The sequence below is a fragment of the Gekko japonicus genome, unplaced genomic scaffold, assembly GCF_001447785.1.
Source record: "Gekko japonicus isolate JY-2015 unplaced genomic scaffold, Gekko_japonicus_V1.1 scaffold646, whole genome shotgun sequence".
NCBI lineage: Eukaryota > Metazoa > Chordata > Lepidosauria > Squamata > Gekkonidae > Gekko > Gekko japonicus.
Window position 1 is genome coordinate 695,640 of NW_015165253.1, and position 22,941 is coordinate 718,580.

General features: G+C 46.7%; 1 protein-coding gene across 1 annotated transcript in view; it reads right to left on the reverse strand.

Moving 5' to 3' along the window:
- Window positions 1-21,414, reverse strand: part of PPP1R14C (protein phosphatase 1 regulatory inhibitor subunit 14C) — a 73,887-nt gene extending 52,473 nt beyond the window's left edge. The window contains exon 1 of the mRNA XM_015410148.1: window positions 21,015-21,414. Within this exon, the coding sequence (XP_015265634.1) occupies window positions 21,015-21,284 (270 nt within the window). The 5' untranslated portion in view covers window positions 21,285-21,414. The remainder of the gene's footprint in view (window positions 1-21,014) is intronic.
- Between the last annotated feature and the right edge of the window lie 1,527 nt (window positions 21,415-22,941).

Below are 22,941 nucleotides of genomic sequence, written 5' to 3' on the forward strand. Positions count from 1 at the left end.
TCATTGAGCCATAGAAAACGGGGGGATTAATTTCCTCAAGTGCTGTTTGCTTGGTAGGGCATATGGGGTAGAAGAGAACAGCTGCATGGCGTGTCTCTCTAGTACTGCAGCCTTGCCCATTTTGCCATTCTGGTTCCTAAAGTGGAATATATTGTACAATGGACTGAAAACAGCTTGCCCATTCTCACACTGTTATCTGGTAACAGTAGGTTAATCCAGAAAATACTGAGTGTGCACCAATGTGACAAATGCCACCAACTATACACGTGCACCAGTAGCTCATACCCTCAAAATGCAGCCAATTTAAAATTATGCACGGCCTTCCCATGATATCCCTGGAGCAATCCCAGCAGCTGAACATGTTGAGAATGAGCCAACATGAGAAGGCTATTTAGGGAAGGATAACAACAGAAGGTAGAGAACGAATTCCTTAAAGGTAATAAGGTGGTCTGATACATGAAACAAACTAGAGGATTTACTTATATGTTAAAATAATTAGCACAAATAGAAACGTTATAAAGTTAGTTAATTAGGTAAAGATAAAGTTATGGGAGCTGCGGTGGCTCAAGTGGTTAAGACGCTGAACTGCAGGCTGTGGAAGGTCGGTAGTTCAGCAGTTTGAGACCCGGGTGCCGCAAGACGGAGTGAGCTCCCGTTTCTAGTTCCAGCTCCTGCCAACCTAGCAGTTTGAAAGCAAGAAATTGCAAGTAGATAAATAGGTACCACTCCAGTGGGAAGGTAACAGCGTTCCGTGTGCCTTGGTGTTTAGTCATGCCGGCCACATGACCACGGAAACGTCTTCGGACAGCGCTAGCTCTTCAGCTTTGAAACAGAGATGAGCACCGCAACCCTAGAGTCGGATTCGACTGGCTTTCGAGCAAGGGAACCTTTACCTTTAAAGATAAAGTTAATTTATAGAAGACTGTTGTAGAATGTTTAACCAGGAGAGAATTGGCTTGGTTAGTAATAGAGATGTAATAATTATAGATTGTTATGATTGTTATGATTATGTCATTTTATAGTTTTATATATAGAGCTAGGATTGTTAAAATTGCTAATGTAAAACATAGACTTGTAAAAATAATAATGGTCCATATGGTGAGAAAATTAATCTATATGCAAGAGGCGATCTAAGAGATATGACGCTGTTACTACCACTCTCATGTATGTGTGTTTGTATGTTTGTTAAAAACTAATAAAAATTATTCAAAGAGAGAGAGAGAGAGAATGAGCCAACAGCAGATATTCAGCCAAACACCATTCCAAACGCCATCAACTGCAGACAGAAAGCCAATAGGGTATCGGCTTAAAACAAAACGGGCATTGTAAGCAGGGGAAATTCAGTTTTGCTATTTCAGCTTTCAAACAGAACTCACTAGTAGATATAATCCAGTGGCCCTGGGCTCAGAGGATGCAGCTGATTCCTGAATTTTATCTACAGTATTAACTGTATGAAATGGAAATCAACTGCATGAAATGGGTGCAGATGTGCTGTGTGGGCAGGAAGGTAAAATGCACTGACTCCTCACTGAGGAGCAATCGGGGCTGCAGAAGTCTATATGTCAAGGTGAAAGTGCTGCAATAGATTTGACAAAAGGCACAGCAATAATTTTATTACTGTGTAATTATTATACTTATTAACCACAGGTTGAAGGCATCAATACTAATCTACTTCAGACTGTTCAAGCCAACTTTCAGATTTTGCTTCCTAACTAACCATGCAGAGGTTGCCTGTTGATCTGCATCCTGTCAACATGACAGGCAAGCTTTGTAGTTAGCGAGGCTTGCTTTCTTAACAAGTGTGGGATATCCTACAAAAAAGTACCTGCTTTGAGGAAGGTTTACCTCAAATTCTCAGCTGTGAGCTATATCACTCAGCTAAGGCTGCATGCTATTTTTGCTTCAGCATGCTGCCAAGAAAACTGTCTGTCCAAGTATACAAACTGTAGGGGAAGTTTTCAGTCAGCTCACGGCTCCTCTGTTTCAATGCTATACACTACAGATGAAGACCCTCCCTATAGCCAAACAGCTCAAAAGTATGTGAGCAGAAGTCTAAAGGGACAATTAGTGAACAGCACATGTGTATTTTCTGCTACGGCATAAAAAGAAGAGCAGGCATGATATCAATAAGGACAGCTGATGAACAATCAAGGTCCCATTTCCCCCATACTCTGGATTACAGCCAAAGAGGTCACTGAAAAGGGAGTCGTGGGGCTGAAATTCCCCAGTGGCTACAGGCCAATTGTAAGTGACAAAGATGCAGCAAAATGGGGCTTCCAGCTTGGAGAGTACCTTATAACATTCTGCTCCTTCATAGTGAATGGCTAAATTTGAAACTTTTCTTCCATATAATGGACAACTGCAGTCATTTATACTTTTTTTTTAACCAAAGAGGCCTCTCCAACCTTGCAATGTCATTTTCTGAATACTATAGGAGATGATGTATGTTTAACCAGATGTAGAGTCTGATCCAGGAGTAATCATGAAGTTGAGGCAGTAACTCTGATTAAGAGACTGTCAATGTATCAGGCAATGCTTCTTGAAGTCAGCCTACACACATACGGAAAATCTCACAGCAATCCCTACCAGCGGTGAACAGTTTGTTCAGCATGGATCACCATATGGATTGTGGAGTGAGTAGGATGGTGGCAGCTAATTTGCCTATTTCAAGCTTTGGGTTGTTAACATGATTTCTAACAGGGCAGATGCCAAACTCGAGTTTGTAGACAAGTAGATTTCACCTGATTGCATCCTTTGGCTGCAGAAGTGATCCTCAAATGTTGTATAAGCTGGAAAGGGAGCTCCCGGCTGCTGCCAAAGGCAATGGCGGCCGGGGGCTGATTTGCCGCTGCGGAGGAAGGCGGGGCGGCAACGACGTCGCAGTGCAGCGCGCTGGGATGTGGGCAGGGAGGAGCCAGCCTAGTTAGGCTCGGCTCCGCTCCCGCCCTGGGCAGTTGCTGCCTCGTGCTCGCTGAGAGCAGATCAGGAGGACAAAGTGCTGTCGTGGACTCCTGGGCCTTGAGCGGCGAGTTGGGGCGGTTCACAGCGGCAGCAAGAAGGTGGCGATCGTTCGTGCGACCATTCAGGCGCCGGCAATCGGAAGGAGAGTTGGCGTTCGGCGGCTGCAGAGGAGGAGGCTTCGTGGGCTCCTGAGGCCTGCAGCATCCTCAAGTGCAGGGAGTACCCGTGGCGCAGCAGTGGGGGGGCTAATTATTTCGGGACAGCAAACCTTGGGGGCTTTAAACCGGTCGGGTCCGGGTCCCGAGGCGGTGAGGAGCTCCCGGTGACGCCAGGGGCAGGGGATCGTGGGTTCCTCACTTTTTCCCATGGAGGCCCTGCATCAGGAGCTTCAGTTCCCCTCGCCTTAGGTTATTCTTGGCCCGGTTTTTTCTTTTCCAGCGCAGAAATCCCCCACCACCACCATCTGAACCTTGGGGATACCCCCTCCCCTCGTGGGTCGCCAGTTGGCTGCTGAAGGCAATTTCCGTTAAGTAGAAGGGTAGCTACTGCAACAGACGCCATTTGGTGAGGCAGAGGGACTGGCGGTCATTTTAAGTGGGGGCAATTTAAAGGAAGGAGGCCATCGGAGGGACTCTTTGTTACGAGGGACCAAGGCTCACGGGTAGAGCCTCTGCTTGTTCCTTTAGTGGGCTTGGGCCTGTTACATCCTTCATTGAAGCTGCAGAGGCTCAAGCAAGAAATTGCAAGTAGATATTGGGCTGGGGCTTGTTACATCTTGCCTCGAAGCTGCTGGGGCTCAAGTGGTTAAGACTCTGAACTGCAGCCTGTAGAAGGTCAGTAGTTCCACAGTTTGAGACCCGAGTGCCACAGGGCGGAGTGAGCTCCTGTCTCTGGCCCCAGCTCCTGCCAACCTTGCAGTTTGGGAGCAAGGAATTTCAAGTAGTTAAATAGTTTGGATTCCAAGGTACAATAAATACATCCAGAGCGATGGCTCCCAAAAAAGGTCAAGGAAAGCCTAAAGGCAAACAGGCGGCACCTAGGAAGCCCCCAACTAGACCTGCACCACCGATTTCTGAGGATGAGGAGGGTGACCCGATTAACGCAGCTATTTTAGCCAGGTTAGAAGCCCTTGAGAAACAGAAGGCTAGTGATCCTCAAATGTTGTATAAGCTGGAAAAAGGAACTCTGCCCTCTGCAGTCATGCAGTTCTCAAGCATAGCACAGCATCCCTGAAGAGCAGATTATATAATTAGTGGAACGACAGTTTCCCAGGCTTCCATCATGAACTACGATCACATCACAAAATGAAACCCAGGTTCGGGATTGAGGATTTTTAGCTGAAGGAGGTATGCAGAGCCTTCTCAGCAGCTTCCACTAAACAAGTAACCAGGATTTAATGTGGAACACAGCTGAGAAAGGAACAAAACCACAGATGCTGTGGCTACCAGTAATGGTCCACAGTTCTCTTGACCTCATCCACATGAAACTACCACCTTGTCCCTATTACTAGCCAAAGAATAGTTGTCAATCACTGTTATGAGTGAGAGTGAAACAGTACTTAGCTAGGTAGGAAAGGGCCAGCAGCAGAAACAAAAGCCATTCTACTATGCACCAAACTTGGTGGCATCATCTGCTCTCCATGCCAATACCATGCCTAGCCTCTGGGAACATGGAACCCATGAATGAGGGGGAGGATGCACTGGGATTCTGGATATATCCCTTCCAAAGCCAGTTTGGTGTAGTGGTTAAGTGCACAGACTCTAATCTTGGAGAACCAGGTTTGATTCTCCACACCTCTACATGCAGCTGCTGGGTGACCTTGGGTCAGCCACAGTTCTTGCAGAGTTGTTCTCTCAAGCAGTTCTCCGAGAGAGCTCTCAGCCCCACCTACCTCACGGGGTGTCTGTTGTGGGGAGAGGAAGAGAAGGAGATTGTGAGCTGCTCTGAGACTCTGAGTGAAGGGTGGGGTATCTTCTTCTTCTTCCAAGATACCTGTAATGTGCAGGCCTTCCTTCATGATTATGAAGACTTTTCTAAAGCGGCAGCAAAATAAGGGTAAACTGAATTTTACAAAGTTTTAAAAAGGGAATTAATAAGCCACATGGAAATATTGATAATTGGCTCTTCCTTATGTTGCACTAAAGATGTGACTGCCATGGTCATGTGACTCCCTCCCATCTGCCAACATAACAAACCCCAGTGTATATGGGAAGAATCTAGGGCAATGTTGACATCAGGAGGAGTCAGGGCTATTTTTGGGCAGGAACGCACAGGAACGGAGTTCCGGCTGGCTTCAGAGTTGGCTACGCCCACTACAGCCAAAACCTCTGTGTGCCTGGCTACAGAGGGAAGGCCTGAAGAACGGGGGGGGGGGGACCCGCAGAAACTCCGAGGCGGGCAGGCCGGTCCAAGGGCTGACTTGCCCGGGTCCCCTGCATCCGCAGGGCGCCAAGGGAAGGCATGGGGTGTGGCCTAATATGCTACTGAGTTTCTGCTGTTGGGTGTGGTCTATTATGCTAATGAGTTCCTGCTAGGCTTTTTCTACAAAAAAAGCCCTGGGAGGAGCCATATCATGGGATCATCCCATGTGGTCTGGGGCTTTTCAAGGGCTTCTGGTGGCATCAGAAGACACACCAAAGCAACTTTCATCATGCCACCAGGGCAATGGGAGAAAAAACCTGTTCTTCATAAAACACAATTCATTTTCTACTAAATAATGTACAAATGCAAGCCAAGTAGGTCAATATTCTGACGTCGTCATACAACAGTCCATTATCTACCTTAAAAGTGACATAGAGAGATGCCTTCTAGTGTAGTGTGGTGTGGTACAGAGATAAAATTTCAGGAAATTTTGAAGTCATGTGGAAAAAAGAAATTTGGGGAAGGAAACTGAAACATATGCAATACTTTTTTTCCCTATCATACTTATTTAACAACATGAAATGCATTATTTATAACTTAGTCAACATAAAATTGCACTATTTGACATATTTATGGAATTTCAGAATATAAATATTTTCCTTTTGTATAAGATAAATTGCAGGTATACCAATTCTTGAGAAAGTGTTGCAAACTGCTGCACCCAATGCTACCATGGTACATGTATCTCTAATTTTTGCCATCTGACTAGTAGGAAAAAATAGAATTGAAGTTAGAAAACAAATTCTGTAGTATACAAAAGGAAATATATTGCTGGGGCAGAAACTCTCATAACAGGTAGGACTGCTGGCATGTTTGGATATTAAGCTAAGCTTTATAACATTGAAAAAACTGAACATTAAACACACTTAGTCCCCAAAATTTCCCAATTTTTCAAGTGGAAAAATTGAGAAGGTCTTCAGATTTTTTTCATCTGTGCATTTGGAATAAATAAAATGCTTTGTTTTAAAAAGTTTTTTTCTCACTCAATATGAGTTTAGTGGACGGGCTAAAGAGGCCACAGAATGCATGTGCAGCACATTTCCTCTCTTCCTAATTGACAGAATCCCCCCCCCCCCGGACTGTTTGCAGCTGCAAAAAGGGGCAGAGTTCCTTTTGGGGCAGGGGCTCCTCTAAATTTTCCATTGGAAAAGTGGGGAGGGCCTCAGGAAACAAACCATGACTTTCCTCAATGTTTCTCTTTTTCCTGGATCCTCACATCTCTAAAGTAGCTATTAAAACATCAGACTAGGGTCTGGGTGACTTCTGTTCAGGTGTAATCTTCGTGGGGGCGTCGGGGCGTCAGCCCCCGCCGAAATTTTCAGGAAGGTGCTCAGCCTCCCCCGGGAGCCACCCTTGCTCCTAGCAAAGCAATGCCTCTGGCCCAGGCCCAGGCCCAGCCCCCCCCCCCCCCCGGGAACTTGGAAAGTCTACACCCTAACCTACCTCACAGGTTTGATTTAAAGATAAAATGGAGGAGAAAAGAGTTGCAAATCCACTTTGCGGAGAACACTGGGGTATAAATAAAACAAGTAGAACCACAGAAGTGGAACAGTAGAAGTACACAAGTTCAAGTTTGGTGCATAACTCCAAGCCAGTGCACAGGCATTCACAAAACAATCTAGACTGGTGCCATTTCCATGCCACTAATCCAGAAAGCATTATTTCAGCCCAAATAATGAGGAATTTCAATTGGTGCAACTAAACCATTTGGCTTGTTGCAGCAGGTCTCCAATCATTATTCATTCCTGTGTTGGCAGGAAAGTGTAAAGAGCTCAAATAATCACTGGTTTTGGCTTTGAGATCAAAAGGATCCATGCATAACATTTGCTCCTAAGATATAAAAGCTCCACTTCCACTTTGGAAAAAAACATCGCACTGGGTAAAACCACCAAATTTAAAAGCTTCCTTTAGCTCCTTCACCTTCATATTTTAAAAACAGAGCGTAACATATAGAGTGTAACATGTTCGAAAAGCCCAAGTCAAAGAAAGTAGAACACTTCTATGCTCCATGATTTCTACAGTGCACATGTTTAGCTTTGGTTGGATCATGCCCATTAGCTTTAAACATGTATACATCAGTTGATGGGAAGTTAATTAAGTAACCTAGGTGCAATATAAAAGCAATGCATTTTTAACTAGGGGATCAATATGTATAGAGACAAGAAGCAGAAGCCAGCATGCTTTCTGATCCTGTTGGGAAAGCCTGGGTTCCTTCCATCTTCACTCTACAAATGACCCACAGCAGACACTGACTTCCCCATCATTTTGCCTCTTTCCCAAACTTCCACTGGGCGGTCTGCTTAAAGCAGTGTTTGTAAAATTATGTACTTAGCCACATAAAGGAGTAATCATACAGTGCTTTTCGGAAAAGGCCGTTCATAACTTTACAGCTGAAAAACTGCTCTGAAGAGAGACAGGGAGGTCTTCTGATGCCACAGGTACCCCAGCTTATCAGCACAACCCCCTCCAGTTAAACATGGCAAGTATTGTTCTTCCTGAATTCTGTTCAGGAGAAGTGCTTATAAGAGATAATGTGCCGAGTGAGCTTTCCAGAGCAGAGCAGCTTCAGCTTCCACTTCTGTGCACATCTGCACACCCTCATTGTCGTTTGCTTCCCGAATGTAGACAAATAGAGCTTCCTCCTGGCCACTGCAATCCCATCTCCCCAGGCTTGAAAAGCATCACAGATGTCAAAAGACATACATATCTCAGGACATTATCACCAACAATGCCACAAATCTCCTGTCTCAGCCAAGTTTTGCATCAGAATCAAGAATAGAGGTGGAAGGAAACTACACACAGGAAAAAGGCCTGGTGAGACCAGTAAGCTGTACACAAAGGGGCAATTCAATGGAAAGACATGCTCTTGAGAGGCATTCCTCCATTGCCACCCACCACAATGCATGAAGGCAGCTGTCTCAAAAAAGAGCGCAGGTAAGTGATCTCAGTGTTCTATTTATCTTTGAGTTAATTCGTCACTATGTGGATGGAGTGTTGGAGCTGGATTCAGGAGACCCAGGTTCAAATCCCCTCTCTACTATGGAAGCTGGCTGAGTGACCTTGGGCCAATCACATGTACTTAGACTAACCTATCTCACAGGTTCGTTGTGAGGATATAAGGGAGGAGAGGAGAATGCTGTAAGATGCTTTGGGCCCCCATTGCTGAGAAAGGCAAGGGATAAATGAAATAAACAAATAAATGTTCCAAAGGGACTGGATGAGAAGCATAGTTTGCCTGGATTATGAATGGCATCCTGCTCTGAGAACTCCTTCCAACATCCTATTACTAGCAACAAAAGTATTAACACTTTCTTATTCTTAGGTTTGGGATCATATTTTGCTTTCAAGCACTTCCATGACGAGAGTTGATATACACACCTGATTTCTATTTGACCTCATTTAAGAATACAGGAAGCAGGTCACCCTGCAGCCAGCCCAGCTCTCAAACTCACCAGCGAGCAACAAGCGGAGCCCCAGCCACCATGGTGAAAATTGTGACCATCAAAACCAAAGCCTACACCGACCAAAAGCTGGGCACCAGCAGCCTCCACAAGCGGGTGAAGGTGAGCCAGGGCAATGCCAACTACACAGAGAATTTCATCCAGAGCATTATCTACACGACTGAGCCGGACGAGAGGCAAGAGGGCACCTTGGAGGTGGGCAGGGATGACAGGTTTTACAAGAAAAATCAAAGCTATTGGTGGCATAATTTTGACAGCAAGTCACAACCCTGGTGGACCCAATGGAGATTTTGGCATTAAATTAAATACTTCAAATGGAGGGCCTGCTCCTGAAGGGATTACTGATAAAATCTTCCAGATTAGCAAGACTATAGAAGAGTATGCCATATGTCCAGATCTACAAATAGACCTTGGTACCATTGGAAAGCAGCAATTTGACTTGGAAAACAAGTTTAAACCATTCACAGTTGAAATTGTGGACTCAGTAGAAGCTTATGCCAATATGTTGAGGAATATTTTCAATTTTAGTGCACTAAAAGAACTACTCTCAGGTCAAAACCATCTAAAGATTCACATAGATGCTATGCATGGAGTTGTTGACCCTTATGTCAAAAAGATCCTCTGTAAAGAACTTGGAGCACCTGCAAATTCTGCTGTGAATTGCACGCCTCTTGAAGATTTTGGTGGCCACCATCCAGATCCAAACTTAACTTATGCTGCTGACTTGGTCCGGACCATGAAGACTGGCAACTATGATTTTGGAGCAGCCTTTGATGGAGATGGGGATCAAAACATGGATTCTTTGTGAACCCTTCAGACTCTGTGGCTGCTATTGCTGCAAATATTTTCAGTATTCCTTATTTACAACAAACAGGTGTCTGGGGGTTTGCCTGAAGCATGCCTACTAGTGGAGCAATTGACAGGGTAACCAAAGCTATAAAGATTGCTTTGTATGAAACTCCAACAGGTCAGACGTTTTTTGGAAATCTGATGGACACAAAGTATGTGGCGAGGACTACAGGAAGCATTTTAGTGCATTTGGGTCTCAAAAACCAACTCCATGTGATTCAGATTCTCATCTGGTTTCAGCATATATACTGTATACACACCAATCTACTTGCCCCCTTTTTCAGTAATTAAATTACATTCCTACTGTAGGAACTAACCATCCTGAAATCACTTCCTTCTGCTTTATCATCTCCATTACTTTTGTTAAAAATACTGAAGAGTTCCCTGAATAATGAATCATTTATGTCCTAAATATAGAAAGCTCTGTCATCCCACACACATCAGGTTTCAAGGTTTTTAAAGAAACACACATGCTAAGAAGAATGCTTTTAAAGCCATTGTTCAATACTTTTCTCTAGAAGAACATATTGACAGTTTCAACTCCCTACCCCGTTCCTCTGTTTACAAGCTTTCTTGCTGACTATAATAACTTGGCCCACTGTACTCATAGTTTCCAGAAGTCAGACAGACTGTCAATGACACACTGAGACTTATTTAAGTACTTCAGAAAACTCCCGTTTTGCAGTTCACACATTTCACAAGCCAAGAAGACAAATTTCTAAACTGAGATTCTGGAAGACAATTATACAATTAACAGTCTATTTTGCTTTGTATCATGCATTTACCTTCCCAAACATGACCACCAGGAATCACGGATGCACCTACAAAGAAACTCATTTAAAATGGCAACAGGTGTAGCCATGTCACAGCAATTACCCATAGAAGTCAAAGACAATTTTAGAACACTGCTCTAAGAAAACATCCCCAGTATGGTGGCTAGAGGACCATGGTACTTACTAAGGTTTCCTGGTGCCCCCCTTGGTTCTCAAGTCTTGGAATGACACCCAAAGAGTCTTCAACTGAACAAAAAGTCCAAGGGGCTTCAGGTCACCCCTTGGTGTAGTGGTTAAGAGCAGTGGACTCTAACCTGGAGAAACGGGTTTGATTCCCCACTGCTCCACATGAAGCCTGTTGGGTGACCTTGGGTCAGTCACAGCTCTCTCAGAGATCTCTCAGTCCCACCTACCTCACAGGGTGTCTGTTGTGGGGAGAGGAAGAGAAGGTGATTGTAAGCCACTCTGAGTGAAGGGTGGGGTATAAAACCAACTCTTCTTCTTCTGTAATCTAACCAGAGTGCTGAGCTCCTCTGGGCAGGTACGTCTCAGCTTGTTCCCTCCACTTCGTTGTAAACATGCTTATGTCTCTGGGTTTGGAAACTTGTCCCTGTGGCTGCGCAGAGTGCAAACCTCCTCCTTTCTTTGGGCACCTAAGCCAAGAAACATCTCCTCCCAGAAGCAGAGAGCCAATTCTAACTTTTCTCCTTCCTCAGTTTAAGAGGTGTTTCAGATTTCTGGAGGCATGGCCTTTGCACCTGCCCATTTGAAAGCAACCGTAAAACGACACATGACCTGGAGCCTCCGAAGACTGCACAACAGGTCACACTCTCATGGCAGCCATCTTGTTGCAATACCCACTAACCTTCCTCAAAATTCCAATGGCACCTGCAGCTATACAAGGCTGAGGACACCTGAGCTATGCTATAACACAAACCATTCGCTGTGAACTGTTTTCTTCTCCATAAGTGGAAAGTTATTCTTCACCTTTTTAAAACAGGAAGTTGCAAGAGAGAGAAACACTGCCATGGATTTGTCATTCCAGAACTAGCATATAGTCTGTGACAAAGCCCATTCATGCACGACCCACAATGCCCATGCTTTCTACAGAAGTCATCAGTCATGTGGATTAAGGGACCAAAATGGTTACTTCTAATGCCAACATCGCTGGCTTTCAAAACTCATAAGAGCATAAGAGAAGCCAATGTTGGATCAGGACAATGGCCCATCTAGTCCAACACTCTGTCACACAGTGGCCAAAAATACCAGGTGCTCAGCTACACATACATGGAAAGTAACTACGCTGACTGATAGCTATGTGACTATTACATCAGTTCCTCAAACAATGTAGAAACCATCATGCAGAAGAAGATTCCATACTTTTAAGGTGCCCAGTTCTCAAGCATCTTTGGTCTCTATTCATGCAACAGCCCTAACTGTACCGCAAGCCATCATGGATCATCCATCCAACAAAGTCTTCCCATTGTGCATACCAATTACACCCATTAGTAGTGAATGCAAGCAACCCATCAGCTTCACACTTTGTCCAGCTGGTGCCAGGGTGAGCCATTCAGCCACCAGAATGTTCTCTCATTCCTGTCCTTGGCTAAGAGACAGATGAAGGTTCAGTGACACCATGAAAGCTGCCTAAGGCCAATGCCATCCTCCCACACACAGCTCTGAAGACAGCAGCAGCTGCACTTGGCCATACCAGCACTGCCAGAGGATTGCCTGGGGTTCATTTCACAGACCGGAATGATTCCTTTCTTGGAACAAAATTGAATTCTAAGTACAACTTCTACAAGGGGAACCAGACTACTCAGGCTGTACTAATTTTACAAGTATCAACAAGGTTTTTCAAGGGAACTTGACATCCCCTTCAGTTAAAAGGGGTGACAACGCAGCCAGCTCCTTTATCTTTGCAATTCTCTACATCCCAAAGCAGGTTACTTTGTATAACAATAAATTAGAATAAACCAGGTAATTGGAAGGGGCAGGAATATGCTTTGCAAGCTGTCAAATGTTACAGGGTGTTGTTTTTTTTTCTTTTGGTGTAAGGAACTTGCATCCTCACTTGCCATTTATAACAACAAAGAAACAATTCTACCAAATGGCAATTCTACCAAAAGAGTACTTCCATATTCTTTAGAAAATGGTGTGGTTTTAAAATAATACATTTACATGTTATAGAACAGTTAACACAATAGTTTTAACTGCTTAGCAACTAACACTTGGTGGGTGAACTCACTGTTAATACTGCAGTTCTCTGTATAGACTGCAGCCTGCCAGTGTGTTACTCCACAGAAGGTGACCATTCAAACAAACCTACAGCAAAGGTACATTGGAAGGGGAGAACTTTACCTACTTATCGTTCTGGACCAGAAGTTATAAATAACTCATGGTTTGAGAAGCTAGCTTTAGAAAATGCCTTCAAGCTGTTAAACATTAGAAATATTCACTTTTGCCCTCCCATATACCTCAGTGCAAATTCACATTACTTGCTAACTCTGCATTTAAGTGAGCGGTGGCGCAGGCGGTAAGTGAAGCCTGCATTGACATCTGGCCGAACAGCTTTGGCTGTTCGAGCCCCACCGCGGCCGGGGTGAGCACCCAGCCCTATGTCCCAGCTCCCGCCCACCCAGCGGTTCGAAAGCCCGTTAAAGGGCAAATAGACAAATGGGTACCTGCTCTTAGAGCGGGGGGGCACCTGTCCCTTGCGGTGTAGCGGCAGTGTGAACGGTGAGCGGCGGCAGCGGAGAAACATGGCGGCGGCTGGTGAGGCAAAGCTAGTGAGAGGAGGCTGGGTCGGCAAAAGCACGGAGGCGGGGCGACGCAGCAGGCCGGAGCCTCCTGGACAGAGGCCGGCAGTGAGCATGCGCGGACATGGGCTCGGTCCAAGTCTGAAGGAGTCGCAACAGCCAGGAAGTCGCAACAACAATCAAAGACCAGCACCAGGAGGATGTCGTCGGACGAGCTCCCGCAGACAACAACGACTCGCTACAAGGTTGCCTGGTAGGCTAGTCACTCTCCCCCTTGTATGTATGTGGTCGGCCCGAGAGATGTCTGGCAATCCTCAACTAGGGCCAGGGCCTTTTCAGCCCTGGCCCCTGCCTGGTGGAACTCTCTGCCAGAGAATATCCATGCCCTGTGGGATCTATCATCTTTCCGTAGGGCCTGCAAGGCAGAGATGTTCCTCCAGGCATTTGGTTGAGGACAATGACAGTTGGCATGCTCACACCCTCCTACTCACCCCTCTGCACCCCCTTTACCCAGGTGGCTGTTGGGAACAGAAATTTCACATCATCATAGACAATGTAATGAATTAATATATTGTTGTTCATAGTATTTAATGTTATTTAATGGATTATTATTGTGTTGGTTTTGATGTAAGCTGCCCTGAGCCCTGCTAGCAGGGAAGGGAGGCCTAATAAGTAGAATATAATACTACTACTAGTAGTAGTGGTAATAATAATAATAATAATAATAATAATAATAATAATAATAATAATAATAATAATAATAATAATAATAATAATAATAGTGCTTTATCATTGTATCTTCATATACTATCATAGTATATACATCACACAAGCTTATTGTGGAATACAGCATACGAATGATTCAATGCCAAACAATTTGTTAAATGCAGAGTTAACTAATAATGTGGATTTGCACTGAAGTAGATGCAAGGCAGAAAACAGGATTGGGGAAAGAATAAAAATTTTCATAGCCAGCTTCCTCGACCATGAGTTTAGACATACCAAAATTCAAAGACTCTTGATTTCTGGCCAACTATGGCATTTCAAAGCTGTGCAAGTCATTCTGAAAGCTATTTGGGTAACTATGAGGCATTCATTCAATTTTGTTCATTTTCATTCTCACAAGCACAACATATCCTCAGGCAGCCTTAAGACTGTTCAACCCATGATACAGTGAAATGAGAAGAAAAATACACTTGATCCTTCTCACTGATGTAACAAAAGTGAATTTGCTGAACATCCAAATCCCATTAGGCAAATGGGTTTTCCCCATTGTTGAGAATCAAGGAAACTGAATTCTGCCTTCAGGTTTTACACATTCCTGATCTATGCACCACAATTATGGCTCACAATGACCATACTTAGCATTTATATATGTCTAAGCGTTTATGTCATCTTAGTTAAAATAGCTTCAAAGTATACAACTGTTCCCATAAAGAAGTCATGTGCACAGTGTTCAGTTTGTTTTAGCTTGTTTTAATATTCCTATGCTTTAACAGTAGCATGGATCATCATAAATTGTGAACATGTGGCTAGAAAAGGCACACAACAATTAAAGGAGAGGCACCATTCTTTCCCTCCAATCCCCCCCCCATAAAAAAGGTCCTTTATTTTGTACAGGTTGGAAATTCACTCATTCAGTTTACATGAATGAATTCTCAATTCAGAATGAATGAATCCCAACAGGACAGCAGCCAAAGACACTCTCTAGCAGCAATGTTTAAGTAGTAAAGTTTTTTGAATATTTTATCATTATATACAGGGGTCATTTCGTAGAAAAAGAGCTAGGGGGACTCATTAGCATAACTCATTAGCATATGCCACACCCCCTGACATCACCGGAAGTGTGTCCTCCCCACAGCCGGCGGCGACCTCCAGCGGGCACCAGCAGGGAGCTCCAGGCCCCGCCCTCCCGCACCTCACCCGGGGGGATGGCGTCCCCCCGCGTCCCCCCCCAAATGACCCCTGATTATATATAAAATCCAATTCCCAACACTGAGTTATTTAAAGAAACATATAAAGGAAACTAGAACTAGATAGGACGACAAAGCAGAGCATAAAAGGCTATATTTCCTCTACACCACAAGGCACCACAATATAGAACCAACTTCAATGAGGCCAAAATGGACATTACGCTGCAGTAAAATGCATCTTTTCATTCACTGGTCCATTTTACCCATCTTTTCATCTGTTCTCACACATGTTGTATGAGAAGTTTAGGGGAGAGAAGCTGCTTACCCCTTTCTATTCCAGTCATTTTTTCCTTGCTCAAAGTCCTTACAGTTGTTCACAGTTATGCCCAATAATTAATATATTTCCCCAGCATGCAAGAACACCACTTGGAATGAGCAAATGATTTGGAACATAAAAGTGACTGGAGAGGAAAGGTTAAGCAAACCTGTCCTGTGCTCATCTTGCAGCCTGTCATGTCTTCTCTTCACCTGAGAATCATCTTCAGACACACTGGCATGCATCTTCTAATGTTAACATCCAATGTGGACTTTGAAGTTAGTTAAGAACCACAAGCCAGGGTGTGGTGTTGTTGGGGGGGGGGGGGGAGAAATGGGGAAGCAAGTCCACCCAGACTCACATTTCATGTCCACTCTGTGATCAGCATGTGGGAGACAAATGCCTTCAATTATTAAGAGCTGGGGGGAGGCTTGTGAAGATTTGCAGTGGTGGTCTCAAGCCAAAGGACACCTCCATCCCCTCCGCCATACCTCTCACTTTGCTTCCTCCCATTCGTCTCTTCTGATCTACTCCCTTGACTTCCCCCAGGTCACCCTCATTCTCCAGCTCCTCTGATTGCATCCTTCCCCTAATGCAGCACTACAGCCAGGGCCGGCTCCAGGGTTTATGGTACTCTAGGCGAGGCCACCTTCTGGCGCGCCCCCCCCCCATGCACACCCACCAATTATGGGGTTGCCAACCTCCAGGCAGGGCCTGGAGAGAAGGAAGTCCAGCTGCCGAGCACACGCCACACACACACAAATAAAACCATGCAAACACAATAAAGAACTTGTCATTTTCTTTGTACATGGTATTGAAAATCTGAGAGTTGCTTTAAGTAGAGATGCTCACTCAGACATACACACACACCCGCAGCCGCCCCTCCCCTCCTTCAGGATCCTGTACAACTGAGAGAAGGAAGGAAGGAAGGAAGGAAGGAAGGAAGGAAGGAAGGAAGGAAGGAACTTCGCAGGCTTACTGTAGCTAGAGCTGGTTGATTTGGGGTGTTCTTATTTTTCCCCTTAGCTGAAGCTCACCGTCAAAGGGCCACATTGCCAGCCCCGGCACGGCGGTTGCCTGATCTCAGAATTACAATTTTTTGGGGGGGGGGGACTAGGCAATGCTCAGCTCAGGGTGCCCTCCCCTACTAAGCTGGAGGGGGGAGGGACCATGCTTTGGGTTCTCTATGCGAGCAACAATGTTCTGCTGCTGCGGGTCTCCTGGGGAGGAGGGGTGTCTGACCAGTGATGGGGCTTCCCAGGTCGAAATTAGCTCGCAATCGTCGAGGCAGAAAGGAGACAAACTTGAAGTAGCTGACAGCCGCCCCGGGCGCATCACTGCTAAAGTAAGGTTTCGAGGCCATAAGAAACGGGGGGGGGGAATCAAATCTCGTTCCCGTTCCCTCTCCAAGAGTCTTTATAAACCCCCAGTTCACCTGGCCGAGGGAGACCATCTCAACCCCGCCCCCCCCCCCCTTCAGGAAAGAGCTGAGATCTGTGCTTGCACCACATAAAACGAGCTCCTTTCCCAGCAGCCTCCCAGGTGGGCTCCTTCACTGGAGGGCCTGGCGGGAAGAGGGCGCATCTCTCGCTTGCCCCCCCCCCGGGCCCTACCCAGCACAGCCCATTCCTGCGACCGACCCGCCCAGGGGAAGCTCCGCCGGCCGGGGGCGGGAAAGGCGCTGGGCGACTGGGCCAGGCAGCACCAGGCCAAAGGTCAGACAGGGTGGAAATCCTCTGGCCGGCAGTGGCAGGTAAGGGAGGGCAGCAAGCAGCCCTGACTAGGAGGGGCAGGACGAGCTGGCCGTTCACCGCCCGTCTCTCGAGACCAGAGGAGACCTGTCTGGAGGGCAGGGCGAGGCGGCCCCTGCCACACGGTCCCCTTGAGTGGCGCTGCCGAGCACTGCCTCAAGTGCCCCTCCACACCCAGACGGGGCAGCCGGCTTGACCCTGGAGGATGCCTTGAGGCCCAGGGTCAGTTTGGCGCCCTAGGGCCAGCCAGTCACTGACTGGCTGGCCCTAGGGTGCCAAACTGCACCTGGCTCCGCCAAAAGCTCTGCATCCAGTTCTGCTTTCGTTGCGGGGGGGGGGGGGGAAGATGACTGGCTGGCCCTAGGGCGCCAAACTGCACCTGGCCCCACCCCCGCCAAAAGCCCTGCAACTCCCTGACCACCACCACCACCACCTCTTTCTCCTCGAGTCCAGCAAGCTCAGTGCTTGCTGGACTCGGGGAGAAAGAGGAGGCGGCGGTCAGGGAGACACAGGGCTTTTGGCAGGGGCTGGGGGGCTTTGGTGGGGGGGCGGGTCCAGTTTGGCGCCCTAAGGGCCGACCCATGCTCTAGGCGAATGCCTAGTTCGCCTAGCGGGTGAGCCGGCCCTGACGACAGCCACTGAAAGGTTGCAGTCTATACCGGCAGGTTACAGTTTATACAGAGAAGGGCAGTAATACCAAGAGAGTACAGGGTCTAGCAGAGCACAGTAAAGTTGTGACATAAGGAAGACATCTCCAATCCTTCTGTTCTAGTTTGTTAAGGGAGACAGTGTTAAACATCATCCCAGCCCCAAAGAAAATCCCGGGGTTGCAGAGACTGAGGTAAGTCTGGACTTGAAACTCAGATCAGAAGACACAGGAAGCCCACTTTCCCTTCTTCCCATCTCAGATTGGGAAGACAAGTGATGGCAAAGTGTCAGCAGATCAGCCACTAAACCTCTATAACTCTAAACCTGTCTGAGAGTACTTGAGAAGTGGGGAGGCAAAGGAGAACAGCTGAAGCTACCTTGCCCACCCCAAACCATTACCATCAAGGTTCACAGGTAACTTACTTAATTCAGTGGCACTTACCAAGTTACTAACTGCCACTAAATCACAATTTATATTTTATTCACAACTAAGGAAAACTAACATACAGACTTCATACTACTGTCTTGTAGGATTACAAAATATAAGTGCAAGAGTGCCAATTAGAGTGAGAGGAGCTGAACAGCTATTCATCCACCACATTTTTTATCCTGTGCTGCCTCCAAGGAGCTCAGGGCAGCAGCACTTGAGGCTCTCTCCACCATTTTTATTCTCACAGCTGCCCTGTGAGGTAAGATAGACTGAAAGAGAATGACAGACCCAAGGTCACCCAGTGACCTTCATAGCTGAGTGGATATTTGAAGCCACCACTGCATGACAATGGTGACTCCATATAAGGATGACAAAATTACCAAGAGAATGCATAGACTTGTTCCTCTACTTTTAGCACTGATGTTTAATGCGGCTACAGGAACTGCTACTGGAATTTTTTGTAGGATTTTTTGTTCTCTATTAGTTCTCAGTTAGGCAAGCCTACAGATCACTGGAATGTAGTACTTACAGAGCCAATGCAAGTGTATTGTCTAGTCTAGGGCTGAAATAGGCATGAAATGGCAGCCATGATTGTTTATTTGCATCCATCTGGCTAATGTAGAAAGCAGAGGTGAGAGTCTTACTAAAAAAGCAGCATTCACATACCACCTCTGTTGCTTCAGTGACTTTTCTCCCCAAGTCAGCTCAGATATCCAGTTAGAGGGGCTAGGAAAGTAGAGTGTTTGAAGCAATGTACTAAAAGGGGCAGGAGGGTCTATTTTCCTACCCCCTGGTTTATATGAACATGGAAGACATAGGACAAAATTGTCTCCTTCAAGTCTAGTAAACCCCTCCTTAAAATAGTAAACCTGTACTTGGAATATACCAGTTGAGAATGCATGGTGGGACTCACATGCTAGAATACTCAATGCCCCCCCCTCTAAAAAAAAAAGAGATTCCCTCATGTAGGAAATTACTACAATCGTAAAGAAGGATTCTTGCCATCTAGGAAGTAATATGCAGGGATTTGAAGGTGGTGGAACAGCAGCCAGTCACAAGACAACCCCCCCCTTATTGTTTTAATGGCCCCTGCAGCCCAAACACAGGTTCATCACCTCAGTGAGAAGCAGGCCTCTGACATTAACTATTCAGCAGCTGCCAGGACTAAATAATCCTGGGTTTATAACAGACAAAAGCCATTTCTCTAGCTTGCTGTTTAAAGAGAAGCTACCTACCATAACAGACAAAGTCACAGGAACAGAAGTCCCCAGGGGCACATTTAGAACCTGTTTAATGCAGCGGAAATCAAGCATTTGTTCTTCCCGTCACTCTTTTTTTCTGATTGGGCGGGGGGGGCGGGGGGGGGGGTGCACTATTTGCTAACCTGATGAGCATCTGAATGATTCCCTTTGGTTCCAGCTCCAGCTAATCGACCTCCACTGAAGTTGACTCTTGCTTTGAGCATTGTTCCCATGCAACAGCCTCTGCTCTTTTCAACAGGAAGATTCCCAGCATGTAAGAAAATAAACCAGGTTCTCATTTAACTTGCCTATGCACACAAGCCTGGACACATTCCACCCCAAACCGTCTCTTTAGAAACACTGAAATCTAACCCCCTCCCCGAGGGCTTTGATCCCTTTTCTTCCAAGTAGGCTAGAGAGAAGATTAGGACAGGCAACTCAGATTTAAAAATACACCCAATCACTCCCAGCCAAGGCTATCTGCTTATCAAAGCATTTGGCCACATGGGCTCCACTTACAAAGCAAAGGTAACAAGCTGGAAAATGACAGCTACAGTCTTTCCTGCTTCACACAATATTATGAAGTCCTGAGACGCCACTTAGCCTTAACTAACCATGGATTTTTTAAACCAATTAAATCTAATTGCCACCTAAACCTGTGGTTTGCCGTCATACAGAGAGATTACAAACCAGACAGCTCAGCTTACAAGATGTCTATAATTATCAACAGTATGCAACATTATGAAAGTGTCAAAGCCAAGGAGAACAGCGAAGAAAACGTTCATCACCCTGGCAAATCAAAGCTTCTCAGCATGCAGGGCGAAGGATTTCAGCTAAGCTGCTGTAGGCAGAACCACCACCGTGTAATACGTGGTCACATGATACACAGAGGAGACCCTGCATGCAGGAACACCGAGAAACCCCTCCATCACAAAATATCTAGAGACCTCTGGAGGACTGGCAGCTTGCCCGTTAAAGGGTGTTTTGCAGCCCACTCTAGGAGATCCCCCCTTCTTCCTTTCCAAGGGGAAAAAAAGACAGCTGCTGGCGAAGAAGCACGGGGTGGGGAGCCCAAATATTGTGAATGACATTTGGAGGTGCTTATGTCTCCCACTCAACCAAGGAGATCTTCATACAGTTAAAGCCTCTCAAATCGGCGACTACCGAAGTGATTCCTTACACCAGGTAACTGCCGTTTCAGAGCAAAAAAAAAAAAATACTATGTAGAAGCACAGCGCTTAGCGAAGAGGCACGAAAGAGGCTGTTAGGGAACTCTGCCTCGGATGCCTCTAAAATATAAGACAAGGCGAAATTAAACTACTGTACTGAAGGTACTCAGGGCTGCCTGGATAACTGTGCGATAAGGGGTGTGGTCTCGGTCGCCTCGATAGGGCGTCTTCTCTCGATTCGGAGCTGCACAGCCTGACCTCGGGGGATCGGACAGTTTCCCCGGAACCAGCTCCCGCCCCGCTAAGCACCGACAGCGGCTACCTCGCAGCCGTAGAGCTGCCCGAGCTGCTCCACGATCCACTCCTCCAGCACCAGCCTTTTCCGCAGCTCTTTACGATCGTATTTGACCGTCACTTTGCCCTGCTGATGACGCCGCTGTTGCTGCTGAACTTGCACCACCGCTGCCGCCGGGGCGACCGAATCCTCCCGGGAAGAGCTGCCGCCGCGGGGACTCTGGAAGAAAACCCGGCTCCCGCCGCCTCCACCAGTGGCGGCGGCCGCCGGCTCACTACCCCCGGTAGCCACCGACATGCTCCGTGTCGATTCCCTCGCGGGGAAAGCCTCCAGAGATCGCTTGTTGCCGAGGCTCCCTCCCTCTCCCCGCCACCTCCGTGCAAGAGCCGAGGCGCCACACTACTTCGAGCCTTGCTTGCACCTGCGGTTTGCAAGCTCTCATTGCATTGCACGCTCTCTGCCGGCTCCGCGGAGAAGGGAGGGGGAGGAGCCTCCAGCGGGAGCCGGGAAAGGGGGCGGAGACAGCGCCTTAAAGACGCAGCTCGGCCTCTGCCGGACGCCAGTCCCCCAAGTGCCCACTTCCTTCCTTGTCAGGGGTCCTCCTCTGTTACCTGCCGCTCTAGCGCTTCCTCTTACGCTTCTGGGAATAAGCCCCCCTGGGCGAAGGGGAACGTAAATGGGAGGAGGTTGTGAACGGACTGACCAGTCAAAATTCGTCCCCTGAAGCTTTGCTCAATAGGCAATAGGAAAAAACTTCACGTGCAAAAGCTTCACGCTGTTAAATTTTCTTCTGGTGTGAAGCTTCTAAAACAAGAGGAAATCTGTTAAGTCCGACACTTAACAAAATGGTCAAAGAGTGATTTCAGCAAAACTCAGGTTTATTTCAGCTCAACGATCACTTCTCAAACACGGTACAACTTCTGATAGCCCGAACAGCTATTCCATTGCAGCTGCTCGGTATTTAAACATTCCGGGCTAATGTAGCCACACCTACTATACAGTTATCAACCTATCAGGTTGAGCGCATAAGGACCAATCAGAGTCTTTCCCGCTTATATACATTTGATCCTGATTGGACCCATTAGTCTTGAACTTCAATCCCTGTTCAAGAGGAAGCTTAACATTGCTTCCTTATGAGATGTTTCGCATTACCTCTTAGGTATTCCTGGCAGCTTCAGAATACACTACAAATCCCTCCCCCCTAAGCAAATACAGTCATGAACAATCATAATCGCTTAGGTAGGTAGGTGCACGGCGATTTCTCTGAGACCTTCTTGGTGGACTAGGCTCAGGGTACATTCCTGTCAGTGGCACTCTGTTTGACTCTGGGACCGCAGAGTCAGGAACACTTCCGTCCAATTCTACTGGTTCGAGAGTAGGGGTCTGCCCTGCCTCAGGAACAGCACTGATGCCCTCAGGCCCGTCAGTACTCACCTCCTGGGGAGGTCTGGGAAGGTCCTCGGGGTCTAGGGACTCAGCTGGCAACGCGTTGGGACGGTCAGTTGCCCACCGCTGCCTCAACTAGTCTATGTGCCTACACCACTTGCGACCATCAGCAAGACGTACCACATACATTCGTGACCCAACTACATCAACAATAGTGGCAGGTAGCCACAAATGCCCACTGGCATAATTTCTAGCATAAACATTTTCACCCTTTTCGTATGTTCGTACCTTTGGTGCTTCGCTCTGCTGTGTGGGCTTCAAATCATTAAGATCCGGGTGCAACCGGTCAAACAAGGTTGTTAAACGACGGCCCATCAGCATTTCAGCAGGACTGCGGCCAGGTGTTGACCTTTTTCGTATGTCCGGACCTTCGGACTTTCGGTCTGCTGTTGTGGTTTTAAATCATTAAGGTCCGGATGCAACCTGTCTAACAGCGTTGCTAAACGGCGACCCATTAACATCTCGGCCGGGCTGCGGCCGGTCGCCGAACAAGGGGTAACATGTTGTC